The following is a 17308-nucleotide window of genomic DNA, read 5'->3' on the forward strand; positions in this document are numbered from 1 at the left end:
CAGTGGGAAAAGCAATACCAGCAAATCACACAGATATGTAGAGCAAGTATCTTCAATTGAGAATGATGATGTTGCACACTTCTAAAAAAGTGACAAAAAGGTCTTCATCATTAAAGAGCGCACTGACACATATGGTGTGGTGTCCCTAAGACAGATTCTTAGGAACATTCCCACACCTGTTGTAGACAATAAAGAACATTTTCATTTTGCAAAAAAAACATTTTTTGGTGGCAAATACTATTTTATTTTGGTGTAATGAAGAAAAAGACACAGAAAACTATACGTCATTAATTTAAATCACATTAAATAAAGAGTTTCAAAGGAAGATTTATGTTTCCTGTGTTTTGGGTTTTTAATCAATTTCCCTTTTTATTGTTATATATAAGTAATTAAAATAATACATTATTACCTTAATGAGGGTGTCTATTTTAGATTTCTACCTCTGTTTCCCAGTTTTAGCTACATCATCATGTACAGAATGGCATTGCCGATCAGCTTTGGAGTTTTAATGTATCAGGTGCAGTAGAAGCTTGTTAGGGTAAAGTTAATTGCTCTGGGAAGCACAATGTTCATTTACACATTTCTAAATTAAATTATTTGCACCATAGTTTCACCCTACATATTGATACAGAAACAGATGATAAATGGGGTTTAAATCAATTTGCATCTCATCAGTCTTCTAATCCAATTCTTCCTTCACTTGTCCACACAACAGGACTTAATTTACTTTAGTGACACATTCCCTTCCATTTGTTTGGATAACATACCAAATTGGTATTTCTCCTAGAAGATCCTGCCTGTAACACACATATGAAATGTGGTGAGATGATGAGACCATGTTGCGAAGATCATTATAGGTGTGCGTTTATTTCATAGATATTATATTTTTTTATCTAGTAGTGATAGCCTAGCTTCAGGAGGAGTGCAGGCAATTTCACATTAACAAATCACAACATATCTCAAAGTAAAAAATTTCAAAATACTGTACCCCAAAGATGAATGGCAAGTCTGGACTGAAAGACTTGCACACATGCCAGACCAACCACCCTAACAAAACACATGAACATGAGCACAAATATATTACAGTTTAAAACAAGAACCAAAATGTCCAAATAGCATAGCTTTCAAATAGCTTTCATGAAATGGTTCTATAAATGACTGTGTTAAACCTCAAAGGCAGTAGCAGACTGGCCATCTGGAGCACTGGGAGAATTCCCGGTGGGCTAGTCGATCTGTGGGCCGTGGGGCTGGTGGATGGGCCAGTAGATCTCTGGGCTGCGGGGCCAGTTGATCTGTGGGCTTCGCACAGTCTGGCTGAAAGTCCAGGACTGTTTTGTTGTCCCAATCCATCCCTGTTTAAAGGAGCCATAAAGAACCCCTAAGAATGTAAATATGTGGTGGATAAGCAAGGATGCTTCAGCAAGGATGGTACTTCCGAACTTTCACAGTAGTAAGGAACCCTCTCTGATGTACCAAGACCCGGAATTAGTTATTTGTGTGGAAATGGTTATATATAGGACCGTCACCCATGACCAAGAACCCTAAAAGAACCCTTTTTTCTAAGAGTGTAGACAAGATATACTTTACTGTGTTGATACTCAGAGATGACATTTTGAGAAACACCAAGTGGATACATGACAGTGTGAAAACATCTTTTTTACTTGATAGTTGACCCTGGGGCTTTACTGCACTATAAACTTCATGGGGCAAGGTTTGGAAAATGACTCTCAGTTTCACTTGGTGTAAAGAGCAGGATTTTGGACCAGTTCGGAGTAAAGTCTGTCTGAGTGGCTATGACATATTTCATAGGAGGTGATTCACATGGAAAGCATGGCCCTGTTTCATTTTCATTGCATTGCTTCCATCAATCAAGTCAGATCAGTGATTTCTTCAAGGAAAGGAGGAAGGAAAGATGCATTTAGATAGTTTTCAAACAGGACCCATATGTTGTCTAAGATGACAGACACTGGTGCCGAGCCCATACAGTAGATATGTTTGGCCTAGCTGTATAAGTATGAGATCCTGCCTCATTTACATACACAGGGCATGAGGAGAGGCCGTTTGAGCAGTGAGCAAGTGGGACAAGGGCGTCAGGCATGTCACCAGACTGACTGACAAGGGGACACCTTGTCACCACAATGTCCCCGTCACCCTCTCCCTGGGGACAGGGGTCACAGGGTGGCAGCTTTCTGACAGATTTTATACAAAAGTAGCCATCTCAGATGTTGTTTATTCAAAAGCAAGGGCAGAGGGAAGCACACTAACTGTGCAGTGATCCGTGTGCTAGGGGAAAGGGTGATCACATCATGCACACAGACAGAGAGAGAGGTCTGGTGTTGGGTATGGAGTGTTGGGTTTGATAAAGTTCAGGGGAATCTTTAGATTAATGGAGATGTTAAGGTGTCACAAACAAACAAACAGACACACACACACACACATACACACACACACACACACACACACACACACACACACACACACACACACACACACACACACACACACACTCACACTCACACACACACTCTGGCAAAGACATCAGTTTCACTACTTGTCTCAAGGTCGGCAGATAGCTTAAAAGGGTACATTCCAGCAGAATCATTCAACAGTGTGACCCGTTTTTCAGCTCCAGCTCGACATTACAGCCATAATTAAGGTAATGAAGATCAATTAACTGTCTCAGTCACTGGGGCTGCCACTGCCACTGACTCCACAGATCATTGACTATTCCTTCTATTCTTCTGCTCTAGGCAGGGAGGAGGAGTTGTTCCCATTGTCAAGTCCTTCTCACTGTCACGCCTTCATTAATTGGATGAACGTACTGTATGGCCACGGATGCTGAGATAATGACACTTTCATCTTGGTGGTCGTTCTAATTGACCAATCTTTTTCAATACAGTCAGTTCTCATCGTCTGACTTCTGCCAGGCAAGGGGGGAGATATTGGAGCAGGAAAACTACAGTAGCTGATTAGGTGGAGTAAGGTGGGGTGGGAGATTCCTGCCACGTGACTAAGGTCCAAACATGGACTTGAATGTTGTTATGTGCATCAATGTGCTTTGGATGCACAATGTCTTATTATGAAATGCTTTACAAATAGATTAGAGCTATACTCACAGTAATGATCCCATCCCAATCAAGGACTCACTCAGGGGAATAGTTGTTAGATCTAGACGACACAATAGCTGTCATAGGCAGTCACTGAGGAAACACATCAGGTACAATAGCAATTCAATAGTAAACACATCAATTGCAAAACAGCAATTCCTGGCCGTTGGACTTACTATGAACATGTAACCTCAGGTTCACATACTCCCAGCTGTGCCACTGAATTGCTAGCTTTTCCGGTTTCCATCAGGTATTTAGGAGACAGTCATGTGTGTTGGCAATACAGAGGATGCAGGTTCGAAACTCGGAGTGCGAGGAAGCAATACTGTTGGCATCAACTTGATGTCAAAAACACATCACAGCCTTTGAGTTCCACAGCCACTGTGAGCACCAGATCGGTATTGTACTACCGTAGATGTATTCAAGCCATACTGTAGCGTGTAGTTCCAGTGTGATCTGAGGGCCCTCTGCTCTGCGCGGTGGTGGAGCTGGGGCGAGTGTGTCCTCTGCTGTTAGGTTGAAGGGCTGGTATAATTAATATGTGTGGTAGGCTTGATGAATGAGGACAGGTGGAGGATTTCATCAGCCCCAGACAGACTGACTCCCTCCCTGAGCAGGAGGGCTCTGTGACCTGTCCAACACCTCCAAAAACACAACCCTCTGCTATGGATTATACCCTTGAAGCTCAGTGTGTGTGTGTGTGTGTGTGTGTGTGTGTGTGTGTGTGTGTGTGTGTGTGTGTGTGTTTGTGTTTGAGTAAGAGAGAGTGTAGTGTGTGAACGCACATTACAGTTTGTGAGTCTGTGCCTAATATGTTTTATGTAAATGTAATTCTCTACCGTTTATGTCACTGTGTGTGTGTGTGTGTGTGTGTGTGTGTGTGTGTGTGTCTTTTGTGTATATCTGTGGGTCTGAGAAAGTGTGTATGTGAGAGACCGAATGTATATAATACCCATATTATGCACAATAGGAAAAGCGTGTGCATGCGTGTGTGCGTATGTGCATGTGTGTGAAGCAATAGAGGGTAATTACTCAAAGCTGAGTGTAACAGTGTGATTAATGAGCCATTGGTCGGAGGGCTGTAAATCTGGATGTCCTAGATGTGGTTCCATAGCAGCATCTGTGATATGAAACAAAAATTAAACCATGCTGGGACTCTCACTCTGCACCCCTCCATGGAGAACACAAACATAGGAGTTAAACAAACATCCCAAAAGCCAAACAAAAACTATGCTGCTTGTGACATGGAAATGATGGACAGTGAAACAAGCTCTTGTCTCTGATTGGTGGCAGCTTTCACTGCCACCTTTGCCTCCCAGAACCACTGTAAAGTAGTCTTGGTAAAGACCTGCCTGTCATATTACGGGCAAAGAATGGGCAACACACACACACACACACACACACACACACACACACACACACACACACACACACACACACACACCTGTGAGGTGTGACAGACAGACAGGTGGGCAGAGGAGGGCGGAGTGTCTGTCCTCTACGCATCCTGAGAAGCTGTGTGAGCTTCAGAACATGAAGGATTTTGTAACGTTTAGAAATGGGATGCTACATGCAACAAAAAGGAGGGGGAAGTTGCTCTGTTGGTGTTCATATTTGCTAACATTTTCTCACAGCCTTGTCAAATACAATGTCGAATCTTATGAATTCCAATTAGCAGAAGTGCATGAATATAATCAGATCCTATGACAAAGGAAGACAGAAGACCATTATGGTTTTCAAGGAGAGAATCACCTCCATTCCTCCCCAGTCAGGGACATGTGTTGAGGGACAACATTAATAGGCTATATTGCACCACATGTTCATAATCATCATAAAAAGGCCCCCTGGAACATCTTTTCCATCCTGCAGATTGTGATTACAGAGAAAATGGCTTCCTGAACTGAGCTTTGTTGGAGTTCAAAGCAAATGACCAAGGAAATCAGAGAGGAGTGGGGGGGGGGCTCTTCAAAAGTATGCCTATGGTGTCCATTGTATGCCAAAGTTTGCTGAAGTTGGCTGATGTAAGATAAGATTATAACACAAATCATCATTGCTCATCAAGTGGTATGTTTAAGTTGGGTTTTACAGGAGCAGTAGTGTGGTAATGAGAACACTGAGTGTGGTTAGTTTTGAGGATGCATTGTATTGACCATTCTTTCAGGATGGTCTATTTCATTATGGCTTAACTTTATTAGTGATTTATGTGGCATGTCCCATTGATTTTCCATTTCACTCAGACACATGCATGCATGCCTGCACGCACGCACCCACACCCACACGCACGCACGCACGCACGCACGCACGCACACACACACACACACACACACACACACACACACACACACACACACACACACACACACACACACACACACACACACACACACACACACACTCTTGGCTAGTTCCTTTAATAGTCCACTTAGGTCCTCTGCTCCTCAGCTCTGATTGATACTCATTTGCTGTCTCCTGAATCCAATCTGTGTGCAGCTGCTGAAATCAGGGCCCTACTCTATTCTGTAGTTGGACCATCTCTATTGGCACAGTGTGTATCATAACCTGCACATAGCATATTGAGTACATTGAGAAATAACACTTTTCCTATTTGTCATATAATAAGATGTAATTCTCATAGCTATTGATACAAAAGGAGGAATTGTATTTGTAACATTCTAAGATGTAATTCTCATAGCGATGATACAAAAGAAAGAATGCTTTGGTCGGTTGGAGGTTGGGGGTGGTGGAGGCCATATAACGAATTCCCTAGATGTCTTCTATTTTGACGAAATAGGATATTGCCTAGACCAGGGGTCGGCAACCTGCGGCTCCGGAGGCGCATGCGGCTCTTTTGCCCATCTCCAGTGGCTCCCTGTGGCTTTGACAAATTATATGGAAATTAACTGTTAAATGTTATTTTTATTATTTTTTAACATTTTCATTTACATTTATCATTGTTGTTAGTGATTCTTACATTCTCCAATTGTAAAAATGTGTAGCCTATACACCGAATTAAAAAAAAAAGTTTTAATATGTCTACCTCCCGGCGCCTTTTCCTCTTAATTTTGCCGAACCTCAATAGCGGAGGCTAGCATGGATGTATACACATAAATGACTAGTCTTGAGTCTCCCTAGCTATGGATTCCAAATCCCAAAAAATAAAAGTCGCGGAGGAAAATAGAGAATTTAATAGTGCGTGGACAGATTTGTTTGCTTTTACCGCCAACGCTGCTGGCTTACCATTATGCTTGATCTGCTGCGAGAAATTAGCAAACAACAAAAAAGTAATATTGAAAGACATTTCCAGAACAAGCACACTGCATTTGCTGAAAAGTATCTGGCTGGAGATGAGAGAAAGAGAGCGATGTCGGAACTGCTGCGGAAAGCAGAGCAGAGCAAATGTACTTTTTAGAATTGGATCAAATCTCCAAACTACTGCTGCTAGTTTTGTGGCAGCTCAGGAAACAGTAAGGTGTGGGAAGCCGTTCACGGACGGTGAATACATGAAAGAGTCGTTCATTAAAATATCAGAGCATCTATTCTCAGACTTCCAAAACAAAACTGAGATAATTCAGAAAATTAAAGATATGCCTCTCTCCGCAAAGACCGTCAAAGACAGGGCCATGAAATTGGCAACAAACATCACCAGTCAGCAAATCGAGGACATCAATTTAGCTCCAGCATACTCAACTGCCTGCGATGAGTCAAGCGATGTGAACGATATTGAGCAGACAGCGCTGCTATGCAGGTATGTGAACTCTGATGGGCTGCAGGAAGAAATCATTGAGTTGATACCGCTAAAATGCCAAACACGGGGGGAGGACATTTGTGAGGCTGTTGTGAACTGTTTAAAAGCCAAAGAAATAAACACCAGCCTCATGGTGTCATTGGTTACAGATGGGTATGTATGAGAGGAAGACAGAAGGGGTTTGTGACTTTACTACAGAAGTCATTGGATCGAAAGCTGCTTACGTTTCACTGCGTCTTGCACCAAGTACTGTGCGCTCAAATATTCACCCCTGAGTGTATGGAGGTCGTGAACCTCGTCATCCAGATAGTGAACAAAATAATGGCAAAAGGCTTAAACCACCAACAGTTTTGTGCATTGCTAGATGAGGTCGACAGCGCATATTCGGATCTCCTGCTGCATAACTAAGTCTGGTGGCTGTCCAGGGGGGAGATCCTGAAACGGTTTGCCGCTTGTGTTGAACATGTGAAGACTTTCCTGCAAAGCAAAGGCCTGACCTATCCAGAACTGGAAGATCCCGATTGGCTGGAAAAGTTGCACTTCATGGTGGACATGACGAGTCACCTAAATACGCTTAACAAAAGTCTACAGGGAAAGGGAAGCACGGCCCTGCAAATGCTGGAACTTATTTTAGCGTTTGAGCGCAAGTTGACAGTGTTCCCATCCAGAGATGTACAGAGAGGCACGCTCTCTCACTTCCCCTCCCTGAGACAGTTCAAAGAAGGACACAATCACATCAATTGTGATTATTTACAACGTGCGATCATCGGAATGCAAACTGCATTTGGGGAAAGATTCAGTGAGTTCAGAAAGGAAAAAACTACACTATCATTCCCTGTCACAGCACTGGACATTGACCCATCCCTGTTGAACATATCCATATTCACAGGAGTAAGTCAACCCGACCTTGAAATTGAACTGGCCGACATAGCTGATAAAGACTTATGGGTGTCCAAGTTCACAAGCCTGACAGCCGAGCTCGAAGATGTCGCCCGTCAGAAGGCCATTCTCGCTCAAAACCACAAATGGAGCGATATTGTAAACCTCCCAAAACCCGACAAACTTGTGTTTGAAACATGGAATGCTATTCCCGACAATTATATGAACATGAAGAGCTATGAATTTGGAGTCCTGTCCATCTTTGGATCAATGTACTTGTGCAAGCAGGTTTTCTCAAGCATGAACTACGTAAAATCCAAATATCGCTCCCGCCTCACAGATGAGAGCCTGCAGTTTTGTGTGAAGATCAAAGTTACATCTTACAGCTCTGATATCGAGAAGATCTGCAGTGACGTTCAGAAACAGAAATCGCATTAAATGGGTGATAACGCTATCCTTTAATAGGCTATTATTTTGCAACAAAGTATCTGTTTTAGCAAGTTGTGATTTTGTCAATGAATTGAATGACCCTTAGCTGATATTGTTGTGTTTTATGCTCAGGCATGAGGGTTGATTGCTGTACGTGGCTGAGGAAAAGAAAAGAGGATTACCTCGCACTGAACTGGACTTTAGTCAAAATTAAATTGAAACTGGCTTTCTTTTTTTTTTTAATACTATTTTTAAAGCGTAGGCTACCTTTTATTTTATTCATTTGGATTTTTTCTCCACTTCATAATTGTTCTGTTTTGTTGGTAATAGCATCCCCCAATAAAAATAACAAAAAATGTAAACAGTTTTCAACAAAACATGGTATTATTGTAATTATTATTGCAAAGTTACCAAATTATCATAAATAGCTCACTGCAGAGTAGCCACATATGGTAAAACATTATAATGAATGCTCATTTACACCTATTAGTAATGTTGATAGGCTAATTTAGACTTAATAAGTTGTGTTACCTAAGGCTCAAATATGTTTTGCAGCTCCAGACAGATTTTGTTCAAGCCAATTCTTTTTTTCTCAAGCCGATTCTATGTACTTTTAAGAATTAGCGACAAAGTTTCTGTAATGTATCTTTAAAACATGTACATGCTAGTTTATTTTGGTTTGATCACACCACATTGGACATTTTCTTTGGTTTATACCTGAATTTCCTGATGTTTTGAGAGCATCATAAAGCTAGAGACATTTATGCAGACAGTGAAACCAGGTTGGATCCACAGTACTGTAAATGGGAAAATGGGTATTGATATTGCCTGTGTTCATATAATGTACTGTTTTTAGTTTCAGACGCATGAATTGGGCAGCATTCATGACTTTAATAGTGTGCGCACCCATGCACGAACAATTAATCTCAGTTTTGTGCTTTCATTTTGACTGAAATGCCCCATGGCTATAAACAGCATGCCATGTGTCCATTATTATGAGAAGACATCCTTTCATCCTCCATGAAAGATGTGGCTTTTCTTCTTCTTTCTCTCTCCATCCACCAAAGAAATTACATCCCGAGTGACAGGGGAACAATGCAAAATATGAACATTCATTTCAGGCTACAAATGCCATGAGGCCGTTCTCTATGGAGGTCAGAGAAACAATCAAGGTGTGTAATAGGAATGATAGGGGAGTGAGAGCTGCTGTGCTGTTGAATTTTATGGTGAGAGTGACAGGGGTAGGGTGTTAAACTGTCAACCTATTATGGTGCTGCATTTGATGTGCTGAATCTTCATGTGGGAAAGAGCATTGGCCCTGAGTCCTTCATGAGAGAGAGAGAGAGAGAGTTGGGGGGGGGGGGGTCTGGTATTGAGCTAATTATAGAGGATAAAACCAAGATGGAGAGATTGATATACAGTGTACAGACAGTGTTGGGGAGTAGTTCCACTACATGTATCTCAACTATTAGTTTAACTACAGTTTGCTGTAGCTTGGTGGTAGTTAAACTAAATTCAAATCTTAGTAGTGTTTTCACTAGTTAAATACTTTTTTTTCCATGTAGCATAGTAGCTAACTACTATTACTACTCACCAAAAAAAGAAAAATCACACAGCAAATAAAAAACTATTTCATTATTATTCCAGCCCTTGGACTTCAAAATACCCTACCACCCCCATCTTTCCACATGGTTGTACCTCACTCTCTCTCTTGACTCAATAGTCTTGTGATTTCACTCAGTTGCGTGCCTTCTTCTGTAACACAGACTGTTTTATACGAGTCGCAGGACAGTATGGACCAGGACCAAAACGTCACTGAAACACTGTGGCCATACACATTTATGAAACTAACCAATTCCACCGAAAAGAGTTATGTGTTCACATGTGAGCTGTGCAAACCCAAAGTTAATACACTTTCCACAGCAAAGACGTTGAAAGCAAACTTAAGAACACACTTATTTGCTAGCTAGCTAGCTGCCCAGTACAGTAGACATCTCATAGCTATCCGGTAGCCATATGTTTGACTCTAGCTAGCCTAGCAAGCTCACTATCTTAGCTAGCTAAATATCAGTGTCATTTGGCTTCAAAATGGCAAATGTTAGCTAATGGAATAAGGGAGCTTGCAAGATTTGGATGAGAGTTGGTAGTCCTAGATTATCTATAATTCCTAAATGGAGCAGAAATATGCATAAACACTTCTCTGTAATTGAATGTATTGTCAGAATAGATTGCATAACGAGCTATTGTGTACAGTTATCTTATGAAATACATTTTTATTAGAATAACTAGTAGATCACAAGAGGTGTACTACAGGCCCCATGGGTGCAACCCTGTCTAGTTTACTGCCAACTGGTGGAAATATATTATAACTGTATAGCATTATACTGTATGGAGCGTAACGTAAAAGGTATATACACTGTACCGTCCTCAAGTTCAAAGGACACTAGGTTATTTTTTTAATTAATATATAGATATTTGGAAATCATTTTTAAAAATTATTGTTATCATTATTTGCCTGTGTTTTAAATGTGTCCTTTTTCATTATCAGAGGATACATCATCACAATCTGGAAACAGAGGAAATGGATACATTGCAGCAGGATTACCAGAATAGTGTAGTTCAACATTGTGTAGTTCTACAAATACTTATCCTTTAAATTCAACACAGGTCTGTGTGTTGCATGTGAGTAGCATTTCAGTGTCAGATATGTAACATCAGAACTAGTGAACCCAAGTGCAGCACAGAGTCTGGACACAGGTATAAAATAATTGAGTATTTAATAAGGAATACGGGGAAACGGGAAGGCAGGGTAAACTGGCCATGCAGGTGGGCAGGGCAGGCAGAGCAGACAGAGCAGGTAGGCAGGGCAGGCAGGTAAGGCAGGCATTGGTACACAAGAGGGCAGTCCAAAGAAAGGCAGATAATCCAACAGGGGTTAGGCAAAGACAGTCCAAAAACACATGAGTCGAAACTAGGAAACAACAGGTGAGATATTGCTGGGACACATAGGAATGAAGCACTATGACGAACTGGCAGGGAGTAGACGGAAAACCAGGGTATAAAACACAGAAGGGTGATGAGGAGACGAGCCGCAGGTAGATGGTAGGTGGAGATGATGATGTGAATGATCGGCAGGAGCCAGGAGCCACGCCCACACACTAACACCCAGACTGGGAAGAGGGACAGAGACTGACACAGGCTAGGTGGAAGTGGAGGGCGTGACAAGATAAGGACAACATTTGTTATTGGCCTAGAAACATGTTCTACAAGGTGTTTCAGCAATTTGCCTCTTTGTGTAATAAATTACACATCCTGTTAACATTCGACTCCAGAGTGATCTGTTCTTGCAGTCATGTTTCTTAATTTTGTATAGTTTCATGAAGTAGTTTCATTATATTCAAAGGAGCTTTAGTTTGACAAACTATATTTCTCTCAAGGGTAGCTTTGGTGTAGTTTAACTTCTTCAACTGTAAAGTAATTGGTTGTTTGATTAACTACATTTTCTGAGTAGCTTCCCCTCCACTGAGTACAGACTGAGAGACAAAGATAAATATTCCTGAAGTAATGAGCGATTGTAGAGAGGGAGAGGAAATGATAGAAACACATTGTATACAAAGGATAATTGTCCAAACACCACAGTGAATGAGGACCATACTGAAAGTTTCTCCTTCGTGCTCTCTCTCTGCCACCCCCCCACCCCCCCTTCCATCACCTTCCCCTCCTGTTTCCTATTCTCCTATCCTCCCACACAGGGCCCATTATCACACTTTCCTGGGAGAAAAGAAGAGGGGTATTTATAGATCCCATTGCGCCAATGTTTTTATGTCAGTACAAATGGAATTCACTGCCATAGCTATTATACCGTGAATATGCAACCTGCAATCTATTCTCATGGAATTATAACAGAGGAAAAATTACTTTTTTGTTATATGAACTTGGGAGAGGAGAGAGAAAAGGAGGAGGATGAGGAGAAAGATTGAGAAGAAGGGGTTGGGGACAGAGGGATGGGGGGGGATAGGGTGTCGGCTCCACTCAGGAGACGGATACCGCTCCATTATTGATGAAAGTGAATGGCGGAGGTTTCTACTGGACCCCTGATGTTGGGGCCTGTCTGCCTGTCATGTAACATTAATTGACATGGCCCCTTGCGGTGTCGGTGGCACAGGCACCCATCCATCCATAGCTCCTATTTCAGTTTTGCCCATGATTTATTCACGGGACACTCCACTGAACATTCATTGAGGTGGTTGAGCCCTGTCCTGCAGAATTAGACTTAACTGTGGGCTGGTCTGTGGGCTGGTCACAGTCTAAATGACATGATCTATGCATGAACAGTGAAACAAAAGAAGGGGAGTTAATTGTGTGCTAACATTGTGCTCTAAAAATGAAGTACCAAAATGATATTGTTGGAAAGTGTATTACCTCAATAGTTTTATTTCAACAATCTAGCTAGACAGTTCTGGAGATGCAGCATAAACATTCCAATCATTGAGTATATCCCAAGTCATTATAAGACAAAAACTGTAAAAAAAAAAAAAAGGTTCCAAACAAAGCTAATATTTTGCAGCAGTTTTTTTCTCTCTAATTGAGCAGAATGGTACTGCTGATGCAGCAGCTTCAGATCACTATGTCTGGTGCAGGAAGTAAATTGGTCATGCAAAACCAGCCCCTTTTCAACAAACCAATTAATTATTTACGAGCTTCAGTAGAGCAGAGAATGTTAATTTATTGTTATCATTAGAGGAGCGTTCTGTTTGGGTCCAGGCAAGAGAGAGCTAGACAAGAATCCCAGGCTCATTAAATAGGAGAGAACTTCATAGTACTGCAGCGGTTTGTGATACATCATAGAACCTCATTGATATTTCATAACTAGTCATCTGTTTAGCACTGCATTGAAGAAAGCCAAACTAACAAAAGTATTGACATGGACATTCATAAGGATTCATACTGAGTAAAAGGCAACCCTGCAAGTTGGCTATAGACAACATGACAACTTGCTTTTCCCCCCCCTGATGTACGACAGAAGGCGCTAGTTATCAAGAGGACGGTGCATGCTCTAAACCACAGGTGCTGCAGACACAGCAATCACCATTACATGGCTGTTAAACTCCTTTAGTGGTTTTAGACTCAATGCTAAGTTAACTAACAAGACCTGTTATGTCTTTGTTACTGTATGCCCAAAAAGAGGATTCTAGCAAAGGGTAACCGATTAAACAAACAGAACTGTGAGAGAGAGTGAGATGAAGTGGCCTCAAATTACACTACCCAAAATATCTTTCTCTTGAGCACCCTAATCAACAAACAACTTTAATTTCATTACATGTCTGCAAACATCTGCAAATGAAACAATGATGTTTAAAATCAAGGCTGGTAAATGAAATGTCTCTGTGTAGTATGATTAGGAGAGGCTGATTAGCGAGCTGAGAGGGGTCGGTAATGAAAACCGCATTCAGCTCAATGGCCTTTTTATGGGTCAGAGTGGTTTATGATGCTTGCGCTAATTGCTGGGCTGATTAGTGAGGTGTCTGTGTCCTCTCTCCCCGGTACTGCTCTCCCAGGGTGCCTGCAGAGCTCAGAGGAGGAGCTGTGGGTGGATCGTTTCAGAGGGAAGGCAGAAGGGCCAAATCGACTCCTATACTTTTCTGCCGCTGTCAGCCCTTTCCTGTGAGATGCAATAAAGATAAATTAACTTAGAGACAATCAAAAGATTTTTCGATTTATCCCTCTCTTGGCAGTAATAACCTGTTTCCAGCTGACAGTAAAGGGAAAACGATTAAACCAAAGAGAGGAGGGTTGTTTTTTGGCCCATCTCTATCATGCCTAGCATAATGGATTTGATTTGATACCCATGGGCTTACAGAGATGCCCACTAGAACCTGGTTGTGTGTACTGTCTTTAGTGTGTATGAATGTTTTGTCTTTCTTCAAACAATTATGTTCTTCAGCTTATACTGTACAGAGGGAAATCCTCATTTATCAAAGAGGTCCAAAGAGTTGCGCTTACAGTACAGGACAATACAATTACTCACACACAAACACGGCCAAAACCACAACCGCCCTGGTACAACTGATGGTGTGAACTTCCGTCCATGTTCGCTGGGCAAAACCAAGAACAAGAAATGGGTCATTCTTCGCTCTTTGGTTCAGATTCTGCAACCACCCCCAAAAAATTTTCAACAGCGACAATTTGTGTGTTAGCACCAGCAACGATGCCAGTGTGTGTATGTGCGTGCATGTGCGTGTCTAAGTGTTTGTGTGTTCAGGCTCATCTTGTCAAGTGGCAGCCAGCCATTTCCATCAGGCCCATCCATCAGGCTGTAGGCCTTATAGCAGTGACGTGCTGACATGGAGCAGAGATGGAGCAGATGTTTCTCAGAGGCTAATGTCTGTGTTCACATCCATGAGAGCAGTAATTATGGCGAGAGGACAGAGGCGACACACAGCTGATTAGTAACTTATCAAGGACACTGGTACACAGAAACACACCTGTTCCCCATTGGCCTAAGCTATAACTGCTGTACACAACAGAGCCAAACTGATCTGAACTGAGCTGAGCTGATTGTAGTGGGCTGGCCTGGTTAGACATTCACCAAAGTTGTTGAAACAGTGCTGGAAATGATCATGTGAAAGGAAAATATGAGAAGACAGTACAGTACGATGAAAAATATTGTAAAAAGTACAATAACAGGTTTGCAGTGGAGTAAAACAGAGATATTCCCAGAGGGACTAAATAGGGGTTTGGAGGGATTGTATAGAGCAGGCTTAGTCCTGATCCAGGACAATGGCTAATTTGGCCAATGATGAGAGCTGATTCTCAACTGTGCTGTGTTTTCCCTGTTAGCTACTGTAGGCCTTAGAGCTTGCATCTTGTTAGGGCTAGCTCGTCCCCAGGCTATTGCGTACAGCGCATTCAGGCAGGAGTGTCTGGGAACGAGACTAGAGTTAACTCAACCTGATGGCCTACTAGAAACACTAAATCACATCTGACTATTCAGTTCAAAGCCTTTTAACATACATAACCACTTCACCTGTTCCTGCATACCATACAGTGTGTATTCTGGGTGACAGTACAGTAGGTGAAATCTACAGAGATAATTCAAAGGGGTTTGATGGAACTGTGGGAGTGTTTCCTATAGAGTATTCTCTTGGAAGGAGTGGAGAAAACCAATCAGATTGTGTGTGTGTGTGTGTGTGTGTGTGTGTGTGTGTGTGTGTGTGTGTGTGTGTGTGTGTGTGTGTGTGTGTGTGTGTGTGTGTGTGTATTTGTGCACGCGCCCACATGTCTGCCCACACATGTGGAGAGTTTGGTTACTCATTTAATTTAGATGCACGATTCAAACCTCGCCTCTTTGAGGGACTGGTTTTGTCAACAACAACAGAAACCTAATAAAGCTTGTAGTATTTAAAGAGATGTGCATCGACTGGCCTGGCTGCCTTTACCCTGGACGCACCAGGGCCTCAAACCATGCCGCAGCACACTTCCCCTTGTCATCTGTATTGTAAATAATTAGCTAGCATGGAGAGTGACATACCTAGGAGGGCTTTTCCTCTCCTACCAGTTATGCTAGGTTATCATCTGTCTTTAGCTGCAAGAGAGGAGCACGTCCCTGTTTTTCCTCTCTTCACATTTCTGTATGTCAGATCTAGTTTAGTACTTCAAGGCAGAAGGTGTCAGGATTACAGCTCTCTCTGTCTGTCTCTCTCTCTTTCTCTCTCTCTCATTCTCTCTCTCTCTTTCCCTCTCTCTCTCTGAGCTCTGAAGGTGAGTCAGGCTTCGTCACAGCTGTTCCTAGAGAGATGTAACCTGCCACAAAGCTTTTGTCTACACCAAACAGTTACAGTAATATCACTGTCTTGATTTGTCAGTGAAAATACTTGGAGCAAGGTCAGTTTTTATGATTGGAAGGTTACGGACAGTTGGATATAAATATGGGAGGTCATGCTATGTCCAAAGATGGCACATGACACAGGTACTTGAACATGTTGAACATTGACATTTCTATTTCCAGCCTCCATTCTTCTCACTGTAAGTGAATTTGATTTTGTAAGTGTAGATCCAAGAAAATGTCTTCACTCACTGAAGATAGAGGTAGCTGATTTACTAATTTGACTCATGTATGATTACCTTATTGGGTCTTTGTTATCCTGCAAATTGGTAGTAATGTTGAGAATCCAAACTTCATCCTCACAACTGATGCCATATTTCTAAAATCAAATCTTTGTTTTGTGTTTCAGAGAGAATTTCTACCGGCACAGACTGAGGAGGAAATTTTTGCCCATCTGGGTTTGGAGTACATCGAGCCTTGGCAGCGGAATGCATAAGCTGCTCAGCTGCTCCCGCCTCACTGGAATCCATACAACCCCACATATGTAAACCCTACCCCCCTGGCTGTTCTTTTATGTAAACCCTACCCCCCTGGCTGTTCTTTTATGTAAACCCTACCCCCCTGGCTGTTCTTTTATGTAAACCCTACCCCCCTGGCTGTTCTTTTATGTAAACCCTACCCCCCTGGCTGTTCTTTTATGTAAACCCTACCCCCCTGGCTGTTCCCTGTTTGCGAATATAAAACCATGCTACATTCATTATCTACTATCTCTGAGTATTCTTGTCATACATGGGACACAAAGCTAAATCAACATATGAATTGCCTGTGGTGGCAGCAAGGTGAGAGGGGGGGGGGGGGGGGGGGGATAACGAGAGAAAGAAGCTTGTTGAGCAAAATGTTGTAATCACCCTCCTCCTGACAGGAAAGTGCTCGGCATGAACCGGAGCATACTGGGAATTGAGAGGCACGTAATGAGCTGCAGATAGAGCAGCATTCAGCATCGCAGTTTAACCTTCATTTGAGGCCATGTTCACTGGAGATCATTTAGCAACCCTGCTCACTACTACAGCCTCTGCTGTGCCACAGTGAATTCCTTCCCCAGACACAGCATGGAAAATTAAGGGCAATCAACTGTACTGTACTTTGCACTCTGAAATCATGAGGGTTCATAAGCCAGGTCAGTTCACATTGGAAATGAAACTGATTATAATAATAATTATTATTATTATTGATTTGACATCTACATTTTTTTTACATTGCAGTTATGAGGGCCTCATTACAATACCAAGCACATAGTTATTCTTCCCACAGTTGCTCTGCGGG

At 42.1% G+C, this 17308-nt stretch overlaps 1 protein-coding gene across 1 annotated transcript in view; it reads left to right on the forward strand.

Annotated features, from left to right (window-relative positions):
- Positions 1 to 16538, forward strand: part of dntt (deoxynucleotidyltransferase, terminal) — a gene marked incomplete at its 5' end in the record, with an annotated part of 56571 nt that extends 40033 nt beyond the window's left edge. Inside the window, one exon of the mRNA XM_083696203.1 lies at positions 16395 to 16538. Coding sequence (XP_083552329.1) covers positions 16395 to 16481 — 87 coding nt within the window. The 3' untranslated portion in view covers positions 16482 to 16538. The remainder of the gene's footprint in view (positions 1 to 16394) is intronic.
- Between the last annotated feature and the right edge of the window lie 770 nt (positions 16539 to 17308).

This window comes from Argentina silus (assembly GCF_951799395.1).
Source record: "Argentina silus genome assembly, chromosome: X".
Classification (NCBI taxonomy): domain Eukaryota; kingdom Metazoa; phylum Chordata; class Actinopteri; order Argentiniformes; family Argentinidae; genus Argentina; species Argentina silus.